Source organism: Globicephala melas, chromosome 2 (assembly GCF_963455315.2).
Source record: "Globicephala melas chromosome 2, mGloMel1.2, whole genome shotgun sequence".
NCBI lineage: Eukaryota > Metazoa > Chordata > Mammalia > Artiodactyla > Delphinidae > Globicephala > Globicephala melas.
The window spans coordinates 92,297,854-92,321,502 of record NC_083315.2 but is presented as its reverse complement, the minus strand read 5'-3'; the positions used below and the strand labels follow the sequence as shown (position 1 = coordinate 92,321,502).

At 52.6% G+C, this 23,649-nt stretch overlaps 1 protein-coding gene across 2 annotated transcripts; it reads left to right on the top strand.

Annotated features, from left to right (window-relative positions):
* Window positions 1–1,480: 1,480 nt before the first annotated feature.
* On the top strand, window positions 1,481–23,045 carry TYRO3 (TYRO3 protein tyrosine kinase). 2 transcript variants are annotated; one of them, XM_030843047.3, is made up of 19 exons: window positions 1,482–1,665; window positions 3,406–3,589; window positions 3,814–3,914; window positions 4,689–4,859; window positions 6,304–6,390; window positions 7,164–7,279; window positions 10,017–10,194; window positions 10,901–11,046; window positions 11,570–11,714; window positions 12,110–12,239; window positions 12,320–12,420; window positions 12,708–12,803; window positions 13,145–13,225; window positions 13,637–13,729; window positions 14,188–14,309; window positions 14,714–14,823; window positions 15,010–15,169; window positions 15,367–15,503; window positions 17,908–23,045. In XM_030843047.3, the coding sequence occupies exons 1-19, from the start codon at window positions 1,524–1,526 to the stop codon at window positions 18,296–18,298; spliced, it is 2,691 nt and encodes an 896-aa protein (XP_030698907.1). In that variant the 5' UTR covers window positions 1,482–1,523; the 3' UTR covers window positions 18,299–23,045. The 2 variants fall into 2 exon arrangements, with proteins under 2 accessions (XP_060150423.1, XP_030698907.1); XM_060294440.2 differs by lacking the exon at window positions 4,689–4,859 and having other exon boundaries at window positions 1,481–1,665.
* Window positions 23,046–23,649: the final 604 nt, after the last annotated feature.

The window sequence follows — 23,649 nt, the reverse complement described above, 5'->3', positions numbered from 1 at the left end:
CCCAGCTGGGTCTGAGGCTGCCGCCCTGCACTGCTACTGTTGTTATCATTAGTATAATTAATAAACAAGCACTGATGGGGCCAAGAGGAAGAAGAGGCAGGCCTCTGCTGCTCAGGAGAATCCCTGAAAAGATCCAATGAGGTTGCAGGGAAGTGGAAGGTGGGTTGGAGGGGGCACTGAGTGGCTTGTCCCTCCTCCCCAACCAGGACTTCTGGGAAGGGCCCTTTGGAGTGTAGGCTCCTGGGGACAGTAAAGGCAAGGGAAAGAGGAGGGGAACATTTGGTAGACTGGATTTGGAACTAGCTCTTTCTCTGCCTGACAGGATGTCTGTGGGCACGGCCATCCCCTTGATTACTGGTTGTGGGGCAGGCCAAGTTCTGAGGCAATTATTCATTCATTTAACAGGCATCTGTCTACTTACTTATGGCGTGCCTACTGTGTGCAAGGTGGTCTACTAATAATAGCTAATGTTTTATTGGATATTGTGAAGACAGCCAACTTTCACACCACATCCTGGGGCATGGAGGCAAAAAGCAGAGGAAGCAACTAGGGAGAATGACAGCCCCAAAAGATATGGGCCATTGGGCTTTGACCTATGTAGTGTAGCAGTGGGGATAGCAGATAAAACCTGAGTATTACCAAGATCTCAGAAAACTCAAGACCCAAGGCCCAAGGTCTTGGAGATAAAGGGGTGGGAAATGGAGTACGAAGATGGGGAATTTGGGCGAAAGGCTCATGAAAGAGGCAGGAAGGTGTGCTAGTATATCCTGTGGCGGGAGCACTGCGTCACGACAATTTCAGGGGGCCTCATGGTTGGGAGTATCTAGGGGATACTTTCTGTGTTGAGAGGAGGGTGCTGGGTTCTGTGATCAGTCTGGACAAAAGTTGGGGTGTGGTAGAGGCTTCTAGCAAGGTTTGGAGGGAAGGATCTGGAGTGTTGGGTTTGAAAAGATGCTGGAGTCCTTAGGGAAAGGAGGGGCGCGGCTGGGGTGCCCGTGCAGGGGACCGAGCCAGATCCGTGGATCCGGCCTTGGGGCAGCTGGGGCAGGGGGTGCCGGCCGGGGCTGCGGAGGTCTGCGGGGGGAGGTCGGCCGGAGGCCGGGCAGTCAGCGGCCGGGTTGGAGCTCGGAGCGAGCCGCCCGGGGCTCCGCGGGGGGGCGGTACGAGCTCCGGCTGCCGGCGGGCGGGCCGGCCGGGGAGGAGGCGGCGGCTCCGAGAAGAACATGAATCAGCGGCGGCGGCGACGGCTGTGGAAGGAGCGCGGTGGCCCAAAAGCGGCCTCGGGACCCCGCGCGGCTGACGGCCGCCGCGGCGACTCGCAGCGGGTGCGGGTCTCGGAGTGCGGGCCGCAGCGCCGCCCCTCGGGCCGGCCCCCGCCCCTCCCTCGGCCCTCCTCCCTCCTCCTCCTCCTCCTTCTTCTCCCTCCTCCTCCACTCCCTCCTCCTCCACTCCCTCCTCCTCCTCCAGTCCCTCCTCCCTGGTCGCTCGCGGGCCGGGCCCGGCATGGTGCGGGGTCGCCGCCGATGGCGCTGAGGCGGAGCATGGGGCGGTCGGGGCTCCCGCCGCTGCCGCCGCCGCCGCCGCCGCCGTCGCCGTCGCCGTCGCCGCTGCTGCTGCTGCTGGCGGGTCTAACCGCTCTGCTGCTCCCCGAGCCCGCGGCCGCAGGTAGGGGCTGGCCCGGGGGACGGCGGAAAGCGGGGGGCTGCGGAAGGGCGCGGTCGGGGTCGGAGCCCGGGGACGGCAGCCGAGCGAGCCCCGGGCCTGGGCGGGCCGGAGAATTGGGTGGGGGGCTCCAAGCTGGAAGGCCGAGGCTCGGGAGGGGGGAGGGGGCTCAGCGGTGCGTTCGCCGCGGGATCTCGGGTCGCGGCCCCCACCCCCAACTTTCTCGCGTCCGGGCTCATCTGGCGGGGTTGTAAGGAAAGGAGCGGGGCTGCGGGCCGAGTGGTCAGCGGGGGGTGTTTGGGATTGGCGTTTCCCGCCTCGACGCTCCTAGCTGTTTGCTCTCCCCTCCCAGTCCTGGGGACCACATCAACCCGCCCCACACAAACGAAGGTCCCACTCTGAAGCCACAGGGGCTGGGACTGAGCACCCACCGGCACCCCTACATCATGTAGGTACAGGGGCTTCGAGAGCGCCCAGTCACAGAAAACACCTGGGCGTACTCTAGTCGCGGTGCCTTTTCCGAGCTTCCTGAAACTGGGCGTGTTGGAGAGGATGGTCTGGGGCAGGGTTGCTGATCTTTGGTCAGCCTTGTGTTCCCACATAGCCATGAGGCATTTGCCAATGGCAGGAGTGCTTCTTGCAGCACCGGGATCCCCAAGTTCACACTACACACCCCTGGGACTGCAGGGCATGTATGGGGTGTAAGGCTACCCCTCCTTGCGCTGTGGCTGGTCCTGAGAGGGTGAAGGGAGTAGGAAGAGACACAGGGCAGAGCAGCAGCCACCCAGCAGGCACCTTCTTTTCAGACAGCACTCCCTGCCTTATCAGCATCTCAGGGAAGGGAAGGGAAAGAGTGACAAGTATTTACAAGCGGAAGGGTGTATGTATCTTAGGATCAGAGCGCTCAGGATTTGCCTTGCGTCACACAGCAAAGGGCAGGAAGAAGCAGAACTGGATTTCAGCTATGTTGATAGTTCACCTGCCGCTCTCTGATGTGTGTGTGTGTGTGTGTGTGTGTGTGTATGTGTTCAGAGGGTAGTGCCCCTGTTGGTGTGAGAGTAGCTCAGGGGTTTCGGGCTCCCTGTTCAGGGCCCCTCCCCTCCCTTCTACCTCCTACCTTCCCAGCGCCTGCCCCTGCACCCATTCAGGTATTAATAGAGCGGCTGGCTGCCAGGAAAGCTGCCATGTGTTTTCTGACGTGGTTTTGCAGCCATATGTTCTCCACTTCAGGGGAGCACCCCCTCCTTCCCTTCCTCAGCCTCCTTACATTTGCTAGGGTAGGGTGCAGGGGGATGCCAGCAGCAGTGCAGGGCCTAGGCTGACACCTTGGGTGGAGAGCTGGCTGCCTGTTGCACTGACTGGGTGCAGCAGTGGTTCCCAGGGCAGTACCTACCCCAGGTGTATGAAAGCGCCCCACTGTTGCAGCCTGGCTTGCTTTCCTTTTGGTGGTTGGGCCTGACTTAACGTTGCCCAGCAGGGAGGTACGGGGAAGAAGTCACTTCCTTACAGCTGGGAGGAACTTGGCAGTGGCAGAAATGGTGCCTGGAGAGCTTGTCATGCTCCTTCCCCCAGCCCGGGTCCAGGCTACCTTCCCTCCCACACTGTCCTGCCTCTGCTTCCTTGGCCATTGGCTGATAATGAGCCCCCTGACACAGAACCTAGGTTTTGGAGTAGGATGGGGGATATTTCTCGAGACAGGATCCCTCTCAAGCAGAATGACACATTCTCCTTCCCACCTCTCAGGCCTGAAGCTCATGGGAGCCCCAGTGAAGCTGACAGTGTCTCAGGGGCAGCCGGTGAAGCTCAACTGCAGCGTGGAGGGGATGGAGGAGCCTGAGATACAGTGGGTGAAGGACGGGGCTGTGGTCCAGAGCGTGGATCAGGTGTACATCCCAGTCAGTGAGCAGCACTGGATTGGCTTCCTCAGGTGCAGGACCGTGGGGGAAGGTGTGGGATGCCAGCCTGGGGACACGTTGTGCTCTTTCCATGGGGTTTGGGAGCTGGGGGCAATGCTGATGCCCAGAGGTCTGTGGTTTTTTTATTCGGCAACCTGCGGAGACTTCTAGAAGTGGGGGCAGGCTGAACCCATTGAATCTGCCCAGCAGAGCTGCCCTCCTTGACCCTGGGAGACCTGGTGTCCTGTTTCCACAGCCTGAAGTCAGTGGAGCGCTCTGATGCGGGCCGGTACTGGTGCCAGGTGGAGGATGGGGGCGAAACCGAGACCTCCCAGCCAGTGTGGCTCACGGTAGAAGGTGAGGAGGCAGAGCCACTTGGGCGTGTTGGCCTGGAGCAGATGCTGTCTGCTAGTGACCACCCTATGCCCAAGAAATCTGAGTGGAAGCTGGGCTGCCCCACTGCCCTCTGGGACCTGATTGCGCCAGACTCCAGGCCTGGAGCAGCCATGGAAGACCATATCCACTGGAGTCTGGGTATTTGAGAGCCAGAGGGGCAACTAAGACCCATCATCTATGGGGTGCAGTCAAGTTTCAGTTGTCTGACAAACAAGCCTCAAGCACCCATCTGGGGCTGGACCCTGTTCTGCCAAGTGGCCAGGCCAGGAGGGGGAGGGATGGGGGAGGGGAGGAAGGATCCGCAGCTGCAGGAGCTCAAAGCTGTGCAACCCCGGAAAACAAAGTGACTAAGAAAGTAACAAAGGGCTCTGAACGGGATCTGGGGCCTGCCAGCAGAACTCTGCTAAAGCTCCCGCCCCCTCCCCCTCCCTTACTGCCCCTCCCCCAACTCCCCACCCTCTGCCTCTTCCCTTGCTTTGAGAAGGGCTGTTAGAGCAGGTCTGAAAAGGGAGAATCTGTCAGGCCCAAGGGTACAGCATAAAGAATATCCCTGATGGGGCCAAAGAAGAGAAGCTTCCCCCCTCAAGCCAGATGCCTGTTCTGCAGTTGACCCAATCATAAGGGCCCGTGGGACCTTCCGCATAGAGGGCTTCAGATGGTAGCAGACTTGTGGCTTGGGCAGTCGGAAGCTGAGAGGTGGCAAGGCTCACTCCCCACCTGCCTTTTTCCCCCTAGGTGTGCCATTTTTCACTGTGGAGCCAAAAGATCTGGCAGTGCCACCCAATGCCCCTTTCCAACTGTTTTGTGAGGCCGTGGGTCCCCCAGAACCTGTTACCATTGTCTGGTGGAGAGGAGGCACGAAGGTTGGGGGACCTGCTCCCTCTCCTTCCGTTTTAAATGTAACAGGTGAGCAGCCTCAGGAGGGGCTTTGAGCAGGGGTGGTGAGGCTGGCAGAGTTCAAATCTGCTTAAATCACTGAGCCTGCGGTCGTGAGTGTCCAGAGTGCCTGGGTACGTGAGCTGCACCCACCATTACTAAGCTCATTAGTCAGGTGTGCTAGGCTGGCCTGGTGGGCTGATTAGTGGTGATCCTGCTGCGTGTGCCTAAGGAGATGCTGGAGCTTCTTTCCTTCGTTCACAGCAGTCTAGGCCGTGCACAGCTGGCCCTGGAAGATTAATGTGTGGGACCAGGGGCACCCATCCCCCCCCACCCCTCCCAAGGGAAGAAGCCAGGAACCAGCCCATGCAGAGCTAAGAGGAGTGTCTGGCAGACTTGCCTAGAAGTGAAGAGTCTCAGGCTGCAGAGTGGGGAATGGCAGGGGGAAGGAAAAGGGGGAGGGGGAAACCAGCACAAAGATACAGGGGCCTCCTCTTCTAATGGCCTTTTCCAGAAATCTCCAAACCTTTCCCAAACAACTGTATCTGTCCACACCTCCACACAGTTAGACCAGAAGCAGCCTCGCCTGCCCACCCACCTTGACCCCAGGATCCTCAGGCACATACCTTACACACTTGTGAGACTTGCTAACCTGTGAAACAAAGTTAATGTTTCTGGTGAAGGCTTGAACTGGCCGAAAAAGATGGGAGTCTGAGCTTAGTCTCATGTACTGTAAGGTGGGAGGGACGGACTCTGATCTGCCAAGTCCCTTAGGAATACGCATCTTCAAAGGAGGTGGACTGCAGGATCTGATCCTGTTCAGGAGGCGCTGGGTTGGAGCAGATGAGAAGGGAGGTTGGATTCAGTTCTCTCCAGATGTGCGTGGTTGGGACCGTCAGGTAGCCAGCTTGAGAATAAGCACTCACTGAACTCCCACTCCACACAGCACACTGTGCTAGGCACCATGGGAGATCAAGGGAGTACAAAGGAAATAGAAGCCATCAGTCTAGCCCCCCAGGAATTAGTATAACTGGGGAGATAAGACACATGCATAAGGAGCAGAGAACTATTGAAAGGCAGCGACTCTGCAAATAGAACAATGATATGGCACAGAGCAAACAGAGAAGGGCCCTGGAATGTGCAATAAAGTAGTGACCAGAAAAGGGAGGCAGCTTTGTACTGTCCGCGGGAGATGGGATTGTGGTGGGAGGGGCAGTATAACATTTCTCAAGTGCTTTACTGTGTGCCGTGCACTTTACATATGTTGCATCAGTTGGTTCTCACAATTCTCCCATTTGGGAGTTGAGAAAACAGAGCCCCAGCCCTGGGATTTATATCCAGGCCCACACTGTGGAACCTTTCCTTTGGCTGGATATTGTAGGATATTCAGACCCAGAGCCTGACTATCCCCAATCCCAGACTGAGTGGGACTTGATGCTGGGGGGCGGTGCTGACTGAGGTTTTCTGGCCCCAGGGGTGACCCAGAGCACTGTGTTCTCCTGTGAAGCTCACAACGTAAAAGGCCTGGCCTCTTCTCGCCCAGCCACTGTTCGTCTTCAAGGTAGGAGGACCCTGGGAGGTGAGGGGCGGTAAGGCAGGGGCGTTCTCAGCAGGCTGTGGGTGAAGTTAGAATTGTTTGCTGTTCCAGCTCGCCTGGGTCCTGCTGGGATCTGACGGATGAGGGGTTAATTGGCATGGCTCCATTCCTAGTGGGAGCACCTGAGACCCTGCCATGGCTGAGATGAGAATAGAAACCTGATGTCACAGTAGATTTCCCATCACGAAGCAGAGTCCTTGGGAGGGAAGGAGGGAGGGAGCCAGCAGGAGATGGTCAAGGCTCAGGCCCAATCTTGCTTCTGCCAGCCCCTGTCGAGGGAATGGGGGTGGGGATAACAGCCTAGCAGGATGATAGAGGAGACCCAAAGGGCTGCTGTGCACAGCGGGCAGGGTGGAAAGGGGAAGAGAGCCGGTGTGTGCAGGAATGGGCTGTGGCCGCAGGGTCAGCTGCCTCTCACTGGTATCTCCCAAGGCCGAGGTGCCATGCTCCCCCCCGCCGCCAGACACACATTATCTTACCCTATTTCTTGGTCAGACAGGGCCCCTGATTCAGGGAGCAGTAACCTCTCTCCACAGCCTAGGCGCTCTCTCGGGTTATAAGCAGCTGTTCGCTGCCAGTGGCTTGACTTGTGTATTACTGTGGTCCTGGGCATGCTGAGTAGCCATCTTAAGTTTTTTTGGGGGGGAACCCTAGGGAGGAACTCAAGGCTCGACTCCCATGCTTTCTCCCTCTTTTTCTATCCTCCCTGGGCACTGACTCTAAGTCCCCATCCACAGCACTGCCTGCAGCCCCCTTCAACATCACAGTGACGAAGCTCTCCAGCAGCAATGCTAGTGTGGCCTGGACGCCAGGTGCCGATGGCCAAGCCCTGCTCCAATCCTGTACGGTCCAGGTAGGCTGAGAGGGCGGACAGGCTCTCCTGGCTGTGCCCCTTCTGGCTGCCTCGGTGGCACTTTGTTGACAGTGGTATCACGTTTACCTAGTCTTGCCCATGGGGCTTGGTCTCCAGCTCTATTCAGGTGACATTCCCTTACCAGGAAGAGCCCTGGCCACTGCCCCTTATCATAGGGTGCTCTAGCAATCAAGTGACGGCAGATCGGCTCAACCTGTGCATTCTTCAGGCTGGAAAACAGATGACTAGAGCAGATTGGGGATACCTGGAAGAGTTTTTCTTATGTGGGTGAAAACCCAAACCTTTGACTTATCTGATACCTGCATTCTTGTGCCCCAACCTCTGACCCATGCCAAAGAGAACGGGGGGACCAGAAGAGGTCCTAGGCCCCAGACAGTGGGAAAGCTGGGTAAGATGATACTAAAAATGAGGCAATTCAGGCTTGTTCATTCTTGTCTGTTCACTCAAAAGGTATTTAATGAGCACCTTTGACATGGTTCTAGGCAGTTCTCTTGGGCAACAAAGGCCCCTGCTCTCGGCTCCACCCTTTAGAGGATCCCACTCTGGCCCTCCTTTGGTTGCACCCCTTGCCCCTGGGCAGGGAATCCATAGGGCCAAGGGAACACTCCCATCCAGCTCACCAGGACACACCCCTTTCCCCTTAATTTGAGTCTGCTTCTGGGGCCTATATGGGCCTCTCCCTGGTCCATCCTCCCAAGGATGGATCATGCTAAGGTATGTGCACCTCTAAGCTCAAAGGGCAGCCATTTGAGGGGGAGTAGGTATGCAGGCAGCACTGTCCACAGCCATGCACGTGATGTCCCTCATGTTGCAGACCTTTGGCTGGAGGCTGGCTCTTCTTGTGCCACCACATTCTGGCTTGGGACTCCAAGGATTTGGAGAATTATAAATGTAAACCCGATCTTCCAGGTTGTTTTGTAGCTTTGTTTGTCAATACATTAAGATAGAAAATGTTTTACTTAATAGTCTTTTTGCTGATTTTTAACGTTTAAATGTTTAGTCATATGGATCTCCATTTGTACTCTTGCCCTGGGTCCCCAAAATGTAAGGAGCAGGCCTGGTTCATGGTGCCCATAGGCTCCCAGTTACTTTGCTCTGAGAGTTTGCATTGGCATGTAAACAGTTACAAAGAATGGTATCCACTCTAACATAATTATGCATCAAACAGAAAGGGGCATGGATTTTCTTGAGTATTTGAGAAAGACTTTCACAGAGAGAGTGGTATTTGCATTGAATCTTAAAGGATGAGTTGGACTTTGCTAGGAAGGTTATTCTCAGAAAAGGGAACAGCGTTTGCAAAGACATGGAGGCATGGAACCTGGTGTGGTGGCGGGTGGGAAGGGGTGGGTTGCAAGTGTCTGCTGATAGACTTTTTAAATTGAAGTATAGTTGATTTACAATGTTGTGTTAATTTCTGCTGTATAGCAAAGTGACTCAGTTATATATATATTTTCATATTCCATTATGATTTATCACAGGATGCTGAATATAGTTCTCTGTGCTATACAGTAGGATTTTGTTGTTTATCCATCCTATATAATACAAGTTTGCATCTGCTAATCCCAAACTCCCAATCGTTCCCTCCTCCTCCACTCTCCCCCTTGGCAACCACAAGTCTGTTCTCTGTCTGTGAATCTGTTTCTGTTTCGTAGGTACGTTCATTTGTGTCGTATTTTAGATTCCATATATAAATGATATCATATGGTATTTGTCTTTCTCTTCCTGACTTACTTCGTTTAGTATGATAATCTCTAGGTCCATCCATGTTGCTGCAAATGGCATTATCTCATTCTTTTTTATGGCTGAGTAATACTCCATTGTGTATATATGTACCACATCTTTTTTATCCATTCATCTGTCAGTGGACATTTAGGTTGTTTCCAAGTCTTGGCTATTCTGCTGATAGACTTGAAGAGGCATTAACTCAAGTCCCCCAACCATCCCCCTACCTGTCCCATCTTCCATCTCATCTCACATGCCTAAGAAACCTCCCTGCCTTACATCATTAATTTCCTTTATTTTTTAAAAAAATTATTTATTTATTTTTGGCTGCATTGGGTCTTTGCTGCACGGGGGTTTTCTCTAGTTGTGGCGAGCGGGGGCTACTCTTTGTTGTGGTGCGCGGGCTTCTCATTGCGGTGGCTTGTCTTGTTGCGGAGCACGGGCTCTAGGTGCGTGGGCTTCAGTAGTTGTGGCACGCGGGCTCAGTAGTGTGGCACGCGGGCCCTAGAGCACAGGCTCAGTAGTTGTGGCTCATGGGCTTAGCTGCTCCGTGGCACGTGTGATCTTCCTGCAGCAGGGCTTGAACCCATGTCCCCTGCATTGGCAGGCGGATTCTTAACCACTGTGCCACCAGGGAAGCCCTAATTTTCTTTTTTTAAAATAAATTTTATTTATTTATTTTTGGCGGCGTTGGGTCTTCGTTGCTGCACGTGGGCTTTCTCCAGTTGTGGTGAGCGGGGGCTACTGTTTGTTGCGGTGCGCAGGCTTCTTATTGTGGTGGCTTCTCTTGTGGAGCATGGGCTCTAGGGCATGTGGGCTCAGTAGTTGTGGCACATGGGCTCAGTAGTTGCGGCTCACGGGCTTAGTTGCTCTGCGGCATGTGAGATCTTCCGGGACCAGGGATTGAACCCACGTCCCCTGCATTGGCAGGCAGATTCTTAACCACTGTGCCACCAGAGAAGTCCCACATAATTAATTTTCTGTTTTTCTGTAGGTGACTCAGGCCCCAGGAGGCTGGGAGGTCCTGGCTGTTGTGGTCCCTGTGCCACCTTTTACCTGTCTGCTCCGGGACCTGGCACCTGCCACCAACTATAGCCTCAGGGTTCGCTGTGCCAATGCCTTGGGGCCTTCTCCATATGCTGACTGGGTGCCCTTTCGGACAAAGGGTCTAGGTAAGGGACTTGCACAGCAGAGTACCTGGGCATGGATGAATGGGGCCGGGGGCTGGGGTAGTAGGGGTAGTGTTGGCTCCAGTTCTGAATGGCGTTGATTGAGAGAGGGCTACCTGAGAGGGAGGATCATGCATCAGTCAGCAAACACTTTACTGAGGGCCTGTTGCTACCTGGAGATAAATCCAGTCCCCCTCCCATTCAGCTCTAGTTCTAGTGGGTGGGGCAGACAAGCAAAGTGGGAAAGATCAGATAATATTGTGGTGAAGAGTGCCCCAGGGTGCTCCAGGAGTACCCCCATACAGAGATCTGAGGTCTGAATGATAAGGAAAGAGCCATATTTGGGGGAAATCACTGCAGGAAGAGGGCACAAAGTACAATGACCCTATGGCACAAACTTGTTTGGAGTTCCTAGCAATTGCAAGGAGGCTGGCAGGGTTGTGAGAGGAGAGTGAAGGATGTTGCTGAGGCAGTAACCAAGGTGATGAAGAGCAATACCCTGCCTAACTGGGATGGTACGGGTCCTGCCATTACCCACCCGTACTCCCCAGAGCGATGGGTGAGAGCAGTCAGACCTGGGAAGCAGACTTTTCCCGCATGTGTCGTTCTCTGAGCTATTTGGTTCTTTGGAGTTGGTTCCAAAGACCTGCATGGGATAGCGGTGGTGGGTAGGGCAGGGCTCTTAGCAACCTTCTTTTTTTGGGAACAGCCCCAGCCACTGCTCCCCAGAACCTCCATGCCATCCACACAGACTCAGGCCTCATCCTGGAGTGGGAAGAAGTGATCCCTGAAGGTCCTTTAGAAGGCCCTCTGGGACCCTATAAACTGTCCTGGGTTCAAGACAACGGAACCCAGGTAAGGAAAGCTTCTGCTGACTACTAGAGTCGGCCCTCAGGGCTCTGAGGCCTTCTGAGCTTCAGAAGGGCTGTCCTTGGTGAGCCTGGGGGCCTTGGTGGGCCTGTTACCATCCCAGGGAGTCTACCCCTCCCGCTCTCCCCTGCAAGCTGCACTCTTCATTGGATTATGTCTCCTGTTAAGATTGCCTCCAGTGTCCACTTTGAAAAGAAAGCAGGAAGCGCATTCCTGCACAAACTGGGGAAGGACACAGATAAAGCCTTCTTATCCTCCCCCACCCCCCAGTTCCCGCCCATCCCCCACGTCTGCATTCTCGGACTGAGCCTTGTTTGTGTTCAGGAGAGGCCTCTGCAGCCTGCGGCAGGAATGTGATGACTCCCAGCAGGTTGTGTTCCTGCAGCCCCTGAACCCACAGTGTCCCTAACCTCCCACGTTCCTAGCGAGACCTTTTTCTGACTTCAGGCCCCAGCTGGAGGCCTTTTACTCAGGCTCGGTGTGCGATGGGGGTTTTTCCTGGCTGCAGGGTGAGCTGACAGTGGAGGGGACCAGGGCCAACCTGACGGGCTGGGATCCCCAGAAGGACCTGATTGTGCGTGTGTGTGTCTCCAGTGCAGTTGGCTGTGGGCCCTGGAGTCAGCCGCTGGTGGTCTCTTCTCATGACCATGCAGGTAAGACCTGCAAGACCTGTAAGGGGAAGGGGGCAGGGGATGGAGGCTTTCAAGGGCAACCTACACTGATGGGAGGAGGCTGGCAGTGCCTCCCCTCTGAAGAGGCCCAAAGACTCAGAGTCAAGCACTTGAGGCCAGGGTTGTATCTCCTTCTCCTCCCCCTGCCCTCCAGCTAGCATAGAAATCCCTGGTCGTGCTGTAGGTCCCAACAGTCAGCGCCTGTCACTGACAGAGTAGGAACCCTTGGCTCTTCCTTTGGAACCTCTTTCCACTCTGGACCCTTACTGAGTGAGAGGAGCCTCTTGACCAGGCCAGATGGCCATCACTGGAAAATTCTAAAGGACCTCCTTGGAATCAGGCTAGCTCGTGCTGCTTCCTACCCCTGTCTCCCACAGGCCGGCGGGGTGCTCCCCACAGCCGCACATCCTGGGTGCCTGTGGTCCTGGGTGTGCTGACAGCCCTGGTGACGGCTGCTGCCCTGGCCCTCATCCTGCTTCGAAAGACACGGAAGGAGACACGGTTTGGGTAAGGCGGGGGCACAGAGGGAGAGGCAGGTGGTAACTGAAGACCTTGGAGCTGACTCCAAGTCCTGGGTTTCCCTTTAGGCAAGCCTTTGACAGTGTCATGGCCCGGGGGGAGCCGGCAGTTCATTTCCGGGCAGCACGATCCTTCAATCGGGAAAGGCCCGAGCGCATCGAGGCCACACGTGAGTGAGTGGTGGGGAGCCATAGGAGGAAAAAGTGGGTTATCTTGGACCCCTATCTGCATTCCTCTTATTAATTTGACCAATAGGTCTGAACCTTGATGAGTCCTAAGCACACCGTGGAAAAGACACAGACCCATCCTCATGGAAATCGCCGGCCCAGCTGTGGGAGAGCTCACCTAAGCTCATCTCTGCTTTGAGGGTGGCGTCTGGGGTGCAGGAGGCAGGCTGGGTTTTGGATCTGGAACCAGAGAGGTCCCTCCCCTTTCTCACCACCCGCCTCCCCACAGTGGACAGCTTGGGCATCAGTGATGAGCTGAAGGACAAACTGGAGGATGTACTCATCCCAGAGCAGCAGTTCACCCTGGGCCGGATGTTGGGCAAAGGTGTGTGAGGCTGTGCAGGGATTGGCATGAGTTGCCATGTCCCGGTGTGTTTGGTTGCTTCCGTCACTCTGAGGGTGTGGATTTAGGTCAGCTCCTATGAACAGCATATGCTTGTAGACTCCTGGGTTTGGGATGTTTGGGGGAATGGAGGCTGTGAACGAGGAGGGATGAGGTGTCATCACACCCAGCCCAGCATACTTTGCTTTGCTATGAAGGAGGGAGCCTCTTTCAGTGGCCCCAGAGTCTAATGATTTTGTGTCCCTATGAGGGGTCCCCTGGGAGGGCTCTGGGTTGGGGACAGGAGGCCAAGGGGACTTACCATCATTTGGATCGGTTCCTAGGAGAGTTTGGTTCAGTGAGGGAGGCCCAGTTGAAGCAGGAGGATGGCTCCTTTGTGAAAGTGGCTGTAAAGATGCTGAAAGGTGAGTGGAGAATAGTACTGGAGTGGAGTGAGGACGTCACTTGGGAGGGTGAAAGGGGTGGCTGATCCTGAAGCAGGCTCTGCTAGGCCCCTAGACTTTGCAAGACGAGTTAGCACTAAGTGGGATGCTGTCTGTACCATGTCAATAATTCACAGGCATAAACCCACACTCATTGGTGCCCCAGCCTTTTTCCCCTGCTGTCAGCAGTGACTGTCCTCTGGTTTCACTCGGGGTGATTAAAGCTGTGGTTGGTTGAGCCGTTTGACTCTCCAAACCAAAGGGAAGGCATGAGCGAGTGGAGAAATTGTTGGATAGCACCAGCCCGTGGGAGTTTCTCCTGCTCATGGCCGGACTGTTTCCTGGGCCCACTGGGGGCACATTTCCCTCACTCCCTCCCTCCTTTCCTCCCAGCTGACATAATTGCCTCAAGCGACATTGAAGAGTTCCTCAGGGAAGCGGCTTGCATGAAGGAGTTTGACCACCCACACGTGGCCAAGCTTGTTGGTGAGCCCCTTCTTGGGGGAGGTAAATGTAAAATAGGGCTAAAACTACGCTCCCCCAACTGCGAGGGCAGTTCTGTGGGAGAGAAGTTCGGACTTCGCCTGGTGAGTAAGCAGACACCAAAAGAGCAAGGAGCGGCCTGGCTGAAATCTGATCAGGCTCTAGGTAAGGAGTTCAGTTTGCAGACCCTGTTCCATGAAGGCTGCTCATATAAACAGAGGAAGAGGGGACAGAGAAGATGCTCCAGAGACTGGGGGGGCAGCCAGAGTCCCTCCTGGGTAGTCACCAGGCCAGTGTGGAACTTAATGAGGAAAGAGGTAGCAGAACCAGGGCTAGAGGTAGAACCCAGCAGGTAGGGTCTCATACAGATGCCTGAACCTTGACCTTGACCTTGAACCTGACCTTGAACCTGAACCTTGCCTTGACCTTTATGTGCCCCACTGATTTTCCCTTGTCCCCAGGGGTGAGCCTCCGGAGCAGGGCCAAAGGCCGTCTCCCCACCCCCATGGTCATCCTGCCTTTCATGAAGCACGGGGACCTGCACGCCTTCCTGCTCGCCTCCCGGATTGGGGAGAACCCCTTTGTGAGTGCCTGGGGTGGGAGCAGCCAGGAGTTGGAAAGGGACAAAGACCCTGGGAGAGAGGTTGGCTTGGTGGATAGGGCCAACTGAGTTGGTTGGGAGAAGGTGGGCTCCAAGTTTGACTTTTTTTGCTAACAGGCTTCCTTCTCCTTCACAAATTCCTGCTGGGAATTTAGGCTGGGCAAGGCCCCTTCCTGAGAGAAGAGTCCCGTGGAGCCCCAGACTGGGGGAGTCTTGACTTTTGGGTGCTCTCCCTCAGATTTGCCAAGGCTTCCTTGCACTGGGAAGCCCCTTCATCCCCTTCCTTTCAGTGAATCTGAGGACAGTCTTTAGGCTTTCTGGCCAGGGAATCCCATTCATCCTGCCCTGACTGGGTCTAGCCTGAGCTCGCCCTGTCTGCCCACCAGAACCTGCCCCTGCAGACCCTGGTTCGGTTCATGGTGGACATTGCCTGTGGCATGGAGTACCTGAGCTCCCGGAACTTTATCCACCGAGACCTGGCTGCTCGGAACTGCATGTATGTGAATTCTGGAGGGCTCGGGGTTGGGAGGCAGGAAGCAGTGCCAGGAAGAGCTAGCTAATGGTCAGCTCCCACCTGGGACAGTATCTGCTACGTGAGGGGACGGCTTGAGAACAAAGATGCTCTGGATTTAGGCTGCCAGCCTGGCAGAAGGCTGACCCCATCCTCCGACACTCCTCACAGGCTGGCGGAAGACATGACGGTGTGCGTGGCCGACTTTGGACTCTCCCGGAAGATCTATAGTGGGGACTACTATCGTCAGGGCTGTGCCTCCAAACTGCCTGTCAAGTGGCTGGCCCTGGAGAGCCTGGCTGACAACTTGTATACTGTGCACAGTGACGTGGTGAGCAGGGCGGCAGAGTGAGACTTGACGGTAACACAGTAGTGCGGACTAGTGCGTGGGTGGACCTTTAGCACTGCTCTCTGGGCTTTGGCTGCCCCATTATGAGGCCCCGGAGCCCCAAGATATGCTTGCCTCGGGACTCTGCCTGGCTCAGGAAGCCTAGTGACATCTCCCCTCCAACCTCGATTCTGTCCCAGTGGGCCTTCGGGGTGACCATGTGGGAGATCATGACTCGTGGGCAGACGCCGTATGCTGGCATTGAGAACGCTGAGATTTACAACTACCTCATCGGCGGGAACCGCCTGAAACAGCCTCCGGAGTGTATGGAGGACGTGTGAGTGCCCCAGGAAGGGGATTCTGGGAGGAAACAGGTATTTGGGGTTTCAGCTCATGGCTGCCGCAACAGCTGCTGGCCCACTGGGAGCTCCGATCCGCAACTAAACTTTAATTTTTTTTCTTTTTTTTTTGTGGACATGTCCTCGTCATTAGAGGGAAGTCTGACCTCTACCCCAAACTCCTTCTTCATCTACTGCTCCTGTTTTCTTTCTCTCCCCCTTTACCATCCCATGTTTCTTGCTCCAGCCTTTTCCTATCACTCTGTTTTCTCCAGTTTCCAGGGAGAACCAGGAATCCCACCTAAGGGCAGAAGGTGCAGGGTTGAGCAACAGTGCAGGTTTCCCTGTCACCTCTTCCCCACCCCCACTCCTTCCCTAAGGCTGAGCTCTCCCTCCCCCTCAGAGAGTGCTGCACAGGGGCAGGAAAAAAACTGCTGCTCCCTCACATTCCTTGCTTGACAGGGAGGGGGCGCTGGGGGCGGGAGGTTGGGTTCCCTTCTTGTCTTGGCCTCCTCTCTGAGGGAGTGGAGAGACCTAAGATAACAAACTGAGATCCTGGGAGAAGGGTACTGCCTCTTCTCCTTTCTGGAAGCCTGGAGCCCTTGGGAGTGGGGCAGGGTGGTGATACACTCACTGCACGGGGGAGAGTCATGAGCCCCTTGTGACTAGAAGACAGTATCACTAACGTTAGCTGGGTTCTTTACAGGCATTCTTTCAGGTAATCCTCCTCTAACCCTACGAGGAAAAGACTATTATTATTCCCATTTTGTAGATGAGGAACTAGGATTAAAGAGGGTAAGTAACATGACCCAGGTCACACAGCGATTAAGTGAATGAGTTGGGACTTGAATCTAGATCTGTGTGATTTTAGAATGTGCCTATTAACCATGAGCCCAACTATGATTTGTCTATTCTAGTATTATTCTACCACCCCATGCAAGCCAGAGTCTCCCTGGGCCTCCGGAGGACCTTTTCACTAGTACAAGTCTTAGTGAGGGAAGGAGTCCACAAACCTATTTCCTGCTCTGGGGTTGGACCTCAAGAGGTCCAAGAATGGAGACAGGCAGAGGAAGGCTCAGCCTGAATGGTAGGGTCCTCTTTCTCTAGGACAGTGGGTTTGAAGTGCCCTGAGGTTGGACTGTGGGAGAGAGGGCAATTTGAGTACATGAACCAGGCCCTACGTCTCAGCAGAGCTCAGGCATGTCAGGGGCAGAAAGGTCAGGTCTCCTGGTGGCTGTAGCCTGCCTGGGCCTCTGGAGCCACAGAGGTTCTGCTGGGCAGTGGGGACCAGGCCCTGGCTTAGTGTCATCTGGGGCTGGAGTTAGTGTTGTCAATAGAGGGTGGGCAGGCGCTGGCCTCCCACCAGGCAGCCTGGTGGACAGGCGCCAGTTGGCTCCTGGCATGGCCTTGACAGTGTATTCCAGCCTGGCCACATACCCATGGCCTGGACCATTCCCACGACCTATTCAGTGTCTGGCATGATTCCCCCCATCGTTGGAGGCCCCTGTTAGGAGGGCTGGAGTCGGAGGAGTGTTTGGGGCTTTTATCGTGGGCACAGGCAAGAAAGTCAGGCATTTGCTATGACTAGATCTGGTCTCAATCCTTTCCTGTTATTTATTTACTTACTTATTTTTTCTCAGCATGAGGCGTTCCCTGGGAACAGGGATAGACCTCAGGGAATCTGCAAAGCTCCTGAAATTGTAAAAAGTGTCCCTGCCAGGGGAAAAGGGCTGGAAGCTTTTCTCAGATTCTCGAAGGTGAGAATCCTCATGAACAATGAGGATTTAAGACCCCCTGAACAGGTGAGGATTTAGGACAAAGGGTGGATTCCCAAATCACCCCCGTAAAATAACCCTGACTCCAGGCTGTGTTCCACAAGACAAAAACACTCCTACTACCCCTTCCCAAAATAGCGTAAGAGGGACTCTGGACCCGACCCACCTAGCTTCATCACTTTCTACCTGTGTGACCTTAGTCAAGGTTCTTAACCTCTCTGTGCCTCAGTTTGAACGTTGGTAAAATAGGGATCACTTATTTCACAGTATTGGGAGAATTAATAATAAATGTAAAATGCTTAGAAGAGTGCCAGATACATAGTAAGCCCTATACATTAGAGTGTTCAATTACATTTTATTTTCTTTTTCTTTCTTTTTTAATTTTTTAAAAATTTTTGGCTGCACTGCTCGGATTGTGGGATCTCAATTCCCAGACCAGGGATTGAACCGGGGCCACAGCAGTGAAAGCCCAGAATCTTAACCACTAGGCCACCAGAGAACTCCCTCAATCACATTTTTCTAAATCCTGGCTTCATATGATTAAAGGGCCTCTGCTTTTGAGAGAAGGACCCTCCTTCTCCTTTCTCTGGCTCCTCACTACGTCCCCTCACCCTTCTCTCTGCCCCAGGTATGAGCTCATGTACCAGTGCTGGAGCGCCGACCCCAAGCAGCGCCCGAGCTTCACATGTCTGCGAATGGAGCTGGAGAATGTCCTGGGCCGCCTGTCTGTGCTATCCGCCAGCCAGGACCCCTTGTATATCAACCTTGAGGGAGCCCAGGAGTCTGCCGAGGGAGGCAACCTGGAGCTGCCTGGCGGGGACCCGGCCAGCAGCGGGGCTGGGGATGGCAGTGGCCTGGGGGCCGTGGGGGGCACCCCCAGTGACTGTCGGTACATCCTCAGCCCCGGGGGGCTGGCTGAGCGGCCTGGGCAGGAGGAGCAGCAGCCAGACAGCCCCGTCAATGAGTCCCAGAGGCTGCTGCTGCTGCAGCAAGGGCTACTACCCCACAGTAGCTGTTAGCCCACAGGCAGAGGGCATCTGGGGCCATGCGGCTGGCTCTGCTGGCCACTGTGCTGGCTGACTAAGCCCTGCCTGACCCCAGCCCAGGCAGCAAGGTGTGGAGGCTCCTGTGGTAGTCCTCCCAAGCTGTGCTGGAAGGCTGGACTGACCAAATCACCCAATCCCAGTGCTTCCTGCAACCACTCTGTGGCTGGCCTGGCATCAGTTCAGGCCTTGGCTGGGTGGAGGTGGGCCAGGCCTGGTTGTCTAAACCCAGGCAGCTGGCAGAGGGGGTGGTTATGTTTCCATGGTTACCATGGGTGTGGAGAGGAGTTGGGCTAGGGTAGATCCAACCTTGTGGGCCCCTAGCCTCCTAGCTGAGCTGCCCCTGCTGCTTTAGTGCATGCATTGAGGCGTCTCTGGCCTGGGGGCCCATCTGTGCCTGTGCTTGGGGTTTAAATGCCCAGGTTTGCCCCTCCTCCCAAAGAGGTGCCCTTGTATTATTCCCCTTTAGGTGAGAATTGGTAAGGGATTGGTACAGTCAGGTCCCAAACCCTGTAGCGGGAGGCAGTGGGACCCTCAGGGCTGAATCTTCGTCACCTTCCTGGTTACCCACCCTGTCTAGGCCAGGAGTAAAGTGCAGCTGACCAGGTCACAGCAAGGCATGCTGAATTACACAGGCTACCATTTGCCCAGCTTCTAAAGGCAATGCACTGAGCCCGGCAAGAGCAAGGGCTGCTGTAAGGCTTGCCCAGGAATGAGTGAGGCCAGAGAGGAGCCCAGGAGCCCCTCTTTGAGCCCTCCCGCAGTCTGTCTGAGCATGCTACCAAATCCCCAAATATCCTAAGACTAACCAAGGCAGCTGTGTCTGAGCCCAATCCTTCCACGCAGTGTCCTTTAGTGCCGTCTTTCCCTCTAACTGGAGACCCTCTTCTGTCCCAAGTCTCCAGAGATGGAGAGAAAGTAGGCTTGATGGCTGGTGTGGCTGAGGGGGAGTTACTGGAGCCTGGACCCCAGCCCTGGTTGGGGGAGCCTCTGGGAGTGCATGGGGCAGGCCCTTGCTGTTAGGGACTTTTCCAAGCCATTAGATGCTGTTTAAAAACAGAAATAAATTGAAGACTAAAGACCCAAGACTTTGTCTCTTAAATGTTTACTTTTTTCCCAGATCACGAAAATGAAGCATCTCTGCATAGAGAAAAGTCTGGAAAGACATATGCCAGAATGTTCACAGCTGTTTTTTTTTTTGTTTGTTTTTTTTTTTTGCCTTACGCGGGCCTCTCACTGCTGTGGCCTCTCCCGTCGTGGAACACAGGCTCCAGACGCGCAGGCTCAGCGGCCATGGCTCACGGGCCCAGCCGCTCCGTGGCATGCGGGATCCTCCCGGACCGGGGCACGAACCTTCGTCCCCTGCATCGGCAGGCCGACTCTCAACCACTGCACCACCAGGGAAGCCCCACAGCTGTTATCTTTACCTGATGTGATTAAGGGAACTTTTTTTCCTTTGTGTTTTCTAAGTTTTCTTCATTGAGCACAAAGTGCTTTTGTAATTACACAAGGTCCCAAAGAATCCTATAGTAAAAATAATACATAGTCATAGATGATTAGGAAAATGCAGAAAGTCATTTTAAAAATGCCAAATACCTGTAATCCTACCACCACTGACCTTTTGAAAATGCACGTGTTTTTAAAAAGTTCTTTATCTTGGAACAAAGACAAAGAGACTACTTTGGCTGCCTCCTAACCCTCTATCAGACTCTCTATTGGGTGTGGAGACAGCTCTCACCTTCACAATGTTACCTGGAGCCAGGAAACTGGGAATAAGAGGGCAAGGAGAATGTTGAGCCTCTTGAGGATTTGAAATAAGAGCATGAAGTTTGCTTTCAAGTATTTCCATTTGAAAACTTTAGAAGCTTTTAGAGCAAGCTTATGGGAACAAGACGCAGGAGGCATGAGAAACAGCCACTCTCTGTGTCGAGGAGTGTGGGAAGACTGTGAGGGACACAGGTATTGCCCTGCTGGCTGAGGGCAGTGGAATGGGGCGAGTTCTTCTGAAAGCAAATATCCTGAGAAACCTGTTGCTGGCATTCCAGATTCTTGTTCCCATGTGGATCATGAGACCTGAAGTAACTTCCAGGGAAGTGGCTTTCAGAATCTTTCCTTCCTGTGATTAGCTTTAACTGCAGGTAATCATTATCTGTGAGGTAATGTTTGGGAATTATTGACTTGGAAGTCCTGTACTCTTAAATAATTGTCTGCTATTTTTTTCTTTTTTAAAATATTTATTTATTTATTTGGCTGCACCGGGTCTTGGTTGTGGCATGCGGGATCTTCGTTGCCACTTGCGGGATCTGCAGGATCTTCAGGATCTTTGTTGAGGCATGTGGGATCTTTTATTCGCAGCATGTGGGATCTAGTCCCCTGACCAGGGATTGAACCCATGCCCCCTGCTTTGGGAACGCAGAGTCTTAACCAGTGGACCACCAGGGAAGTCCCTAATTGTCTGCTCTTAATGGGCTCCTGCTATTATGTGCCAGGCACAGTGCCTAGTGCTTCAAGTATGTTATCTCATTTAATACAGGGAATATTCCTATAAAGTGGGAATATAATTATCCTCCAAAAGGACAGAAATGCAGAGTAAGTAACTTGTCTAAGGTTATGTAACTAATGATTTGTTGATCCAGGCTTGAAACCCACTAAGTAAGAGAGCAGAGCCTGTGCAACTCTCCTACCACTCCAGAGAGCACCCTGAAGTTTCATTGCGAACATATCATCTTTTGGGTGAATGCTTGTTGATAGTAGGCACCTTTAAAAATGCACAGGAGTTCCAATAAGTGTGTGTGTGTGTGACAAAGTAATCTATTTAAATCGGAGATACCTATCAGTAATTAAATCGGTTTAAGTAATTTTTCAGCTCAGTCTCTTTTCCCCAAGCACATTGGACTTTGGCACCTCCAACAGTCAAGGGGCTTGAGGTAGGTGATAATAGTGGAATTTTTAAAAACTTCCTTATGGAAGTATAAAACACATACAAAAAAGTATACCCATCAGAAGTGTACAGTTCTTAAGAATTTTCACAAACAGATCCAAATAACCAGTAACCAGGTCAAGAAACAGAATATTACCAGCACTCCAGAAGCAAGTCTTGGGCCCTGCCCCATGTCTGCCCCCTCTCTCCTCTCCAGAGGTAACCTCTATCCTGACTTCAAACATCATGGATTGGTGTAGTTTGTTTTGAAGTTCATATAAATAGAATCATGTAGGTTGGATTATTTTGTGTTTGCCTTCTTTCACTCAGCAGTGTTTTCCAGAATCATCAAGCTGTTGTCGTACCCAAGTTCATGTGCCTGATGCACAGTGAGGCCAAGCAAACCAAAATGGTGAAGTTCGGAGCAGAGAAAGGTTTACTGCAAGGACCCACCAAGGAGAACAGGCAGCTCTTGCCCAAAAAGGCCGAACTCCCCAATAGTTTTGGGGGAAGAATTTTGTTTGTTTGTTTCTGTTTGTTTGGCTGTGCCCGCAAGGCTTGTGGGATCTTAGTTCCCCAACCAGGGATCAAACCCGTGCCCCCTGCAGTGGAAGCGTGGAGTCCTAACCACTGGATTGCCAGGGAATTCCCAAGGGAAGAGTTTTTATAGACAGAATTTGTGGGGGAGGGCTGCAGGGTGTGTGACCTTCCTTTGGTTGGTGGTGAGGTAACAGGGTGGTGTTCTGATTCTAACCAGTCTGGGTCCACGTGCTCTGCCTGAAGTTACCATCCTCCACGTGGGTGGAGGCCTTAGTTCCTGTAGAAGGGCTTGGAGATTTGTATCAGTTATGTATATCCCTTGAGAAGGAACCAGGTACCTGCCCCATTGTTTCTTGACTGCCTTTCTTTGTTTCTGCATTCCCTCATTCCCCTAATTAGTAACTGCTTGAATCTGCCCTTTGGAGTTCAGGGAAGGCCTAGGAAGCTGAAGCCTTTTTCCTGCAAACCAGAAATGGGGGGACACAAAAAGGCTTTTGTACACAGGAGTGCCCCCACAGGGTCCTGCTCGGTTTCAGAGCCACAACAATTTGGAGAGGTGGGGGTCAAAGAGAAGAGACGAGTAGAACAGTGTTTTTATTTTCTTTTGTATATCTTTGTTTTTTATTATGTCCTCTGGCTCAGTGCTCCTCGTTCCTCAAACAAGATGCCACAGTCAAATTACCTGAGAATCTTGTTGAAAATAAAGATTCTGATTCGGTAGGTGTGGGGTGGGACCTGAGATTCTGCATTTCTAACAAATTCCAAGGTGATGCTGATGTTGCTGGCCTGAGGACCACACTTTGAGGTGCAAGCACTACACTGCATCAATAATTTGAAAGTGTGCAGCAGTGCTTGAAAAATCATTCAATGACTGCAATATATAATTTCAGCATAATAACATTAATGGAAAAGATTGGAACATAATTTGTCTTATAAAATTTGATTTCTTTTTCTTTATGTGTTTCTGATTGATACTTTTCTACTTTAAAAAATTTATCTTTTCAAATAGATATCAAATATACATGGTTAAAAAATTTAACAGGTATACAAAGGTAGACAGTGAAAATAAGTTGCCTTGCTGCTGGCCCCTCAGTTCCTCTCTCCAGAGGTAACCAGAGTTACTGATTAATTGTGAAATTTTCAAGGGATATTTTGCCCAAATACTTATTTTTCTTTTACACAAATAGTAGGTAACGTACATGCCATTATGCCTCTTGTTCTTTTTATTAACAGTATGTGTGTAAGTAAACAGCTAATGGTATATATTCTGGATATTTTTCTAAGTTCTTTTGGTATTTTAATTCATTTAAACGTCACAACAACCCTGTGCAGTAGGTACAATTATTGTTTCAATTTTATAGATGTAATTCAAATCTAATATACCCTACAAGCCTCTACATTTGAAGGTTTTTCCCGAGCTGTACATATGCATCTGTTTCCCGTACTTTGCTATTACAAAGAGTGCTGCAATGAATTTTGGGGCATATTGCTTCATACTTATGAATATAGCTATAGGAAAATTCCTAAAAGAGAAATTGCTGAGTCAAAGGAATGTGCGTTTAAAATTTTGGTCAATATTGCCAAATTGCCTTCCATAGGCGAGTTTTGCATATCTGAAAAGTGAGAAAGGTATTTCATTGTAACTTTGGTTTGTATTTCTCTTATTATGAGTGAGGTATCTTTTCATAGCTTTAAGAGCCATTTTGATTTTCTTTACTGTGAACTGTTTGTCATATAATTTTTTTTAATTAATTTTTTTTTAACTGGAGTATAGTTTATTTACAATGTTGTGTTAGTTTCTGCTGTACAGCAAAGTGAGTCAGTTATACATATACATATATCCACTCTTTTTTAGATTCTGTTCCCA

Excerpts from the sequence above, each read along its gene's own strand:
- TYRO3 (XM_030843047.3), top strand. The coding sequence starts at position 1,524 with ATGGCGCTGAGGCGGAGCATGGGGCGGTCGGGGCTCCCGCCGCTGCCG. Across the intron at positions 12,804-13,144 it reads GGGCCGGATGTTGGGCAAAG|GAGAGTTTGGTTCAGTGAGG; the intron begins GTGTGTGAGGCT and ends ATCGGTTCCTAG. Across the intron at positions 15,170-15,366 it reads ATACTGTGCACAGTGACGTG|TGGGCCTTCGGGGTGACCAT; the intron begins GTGAGCAGGGCG and ends ATTCTGTCCCAG.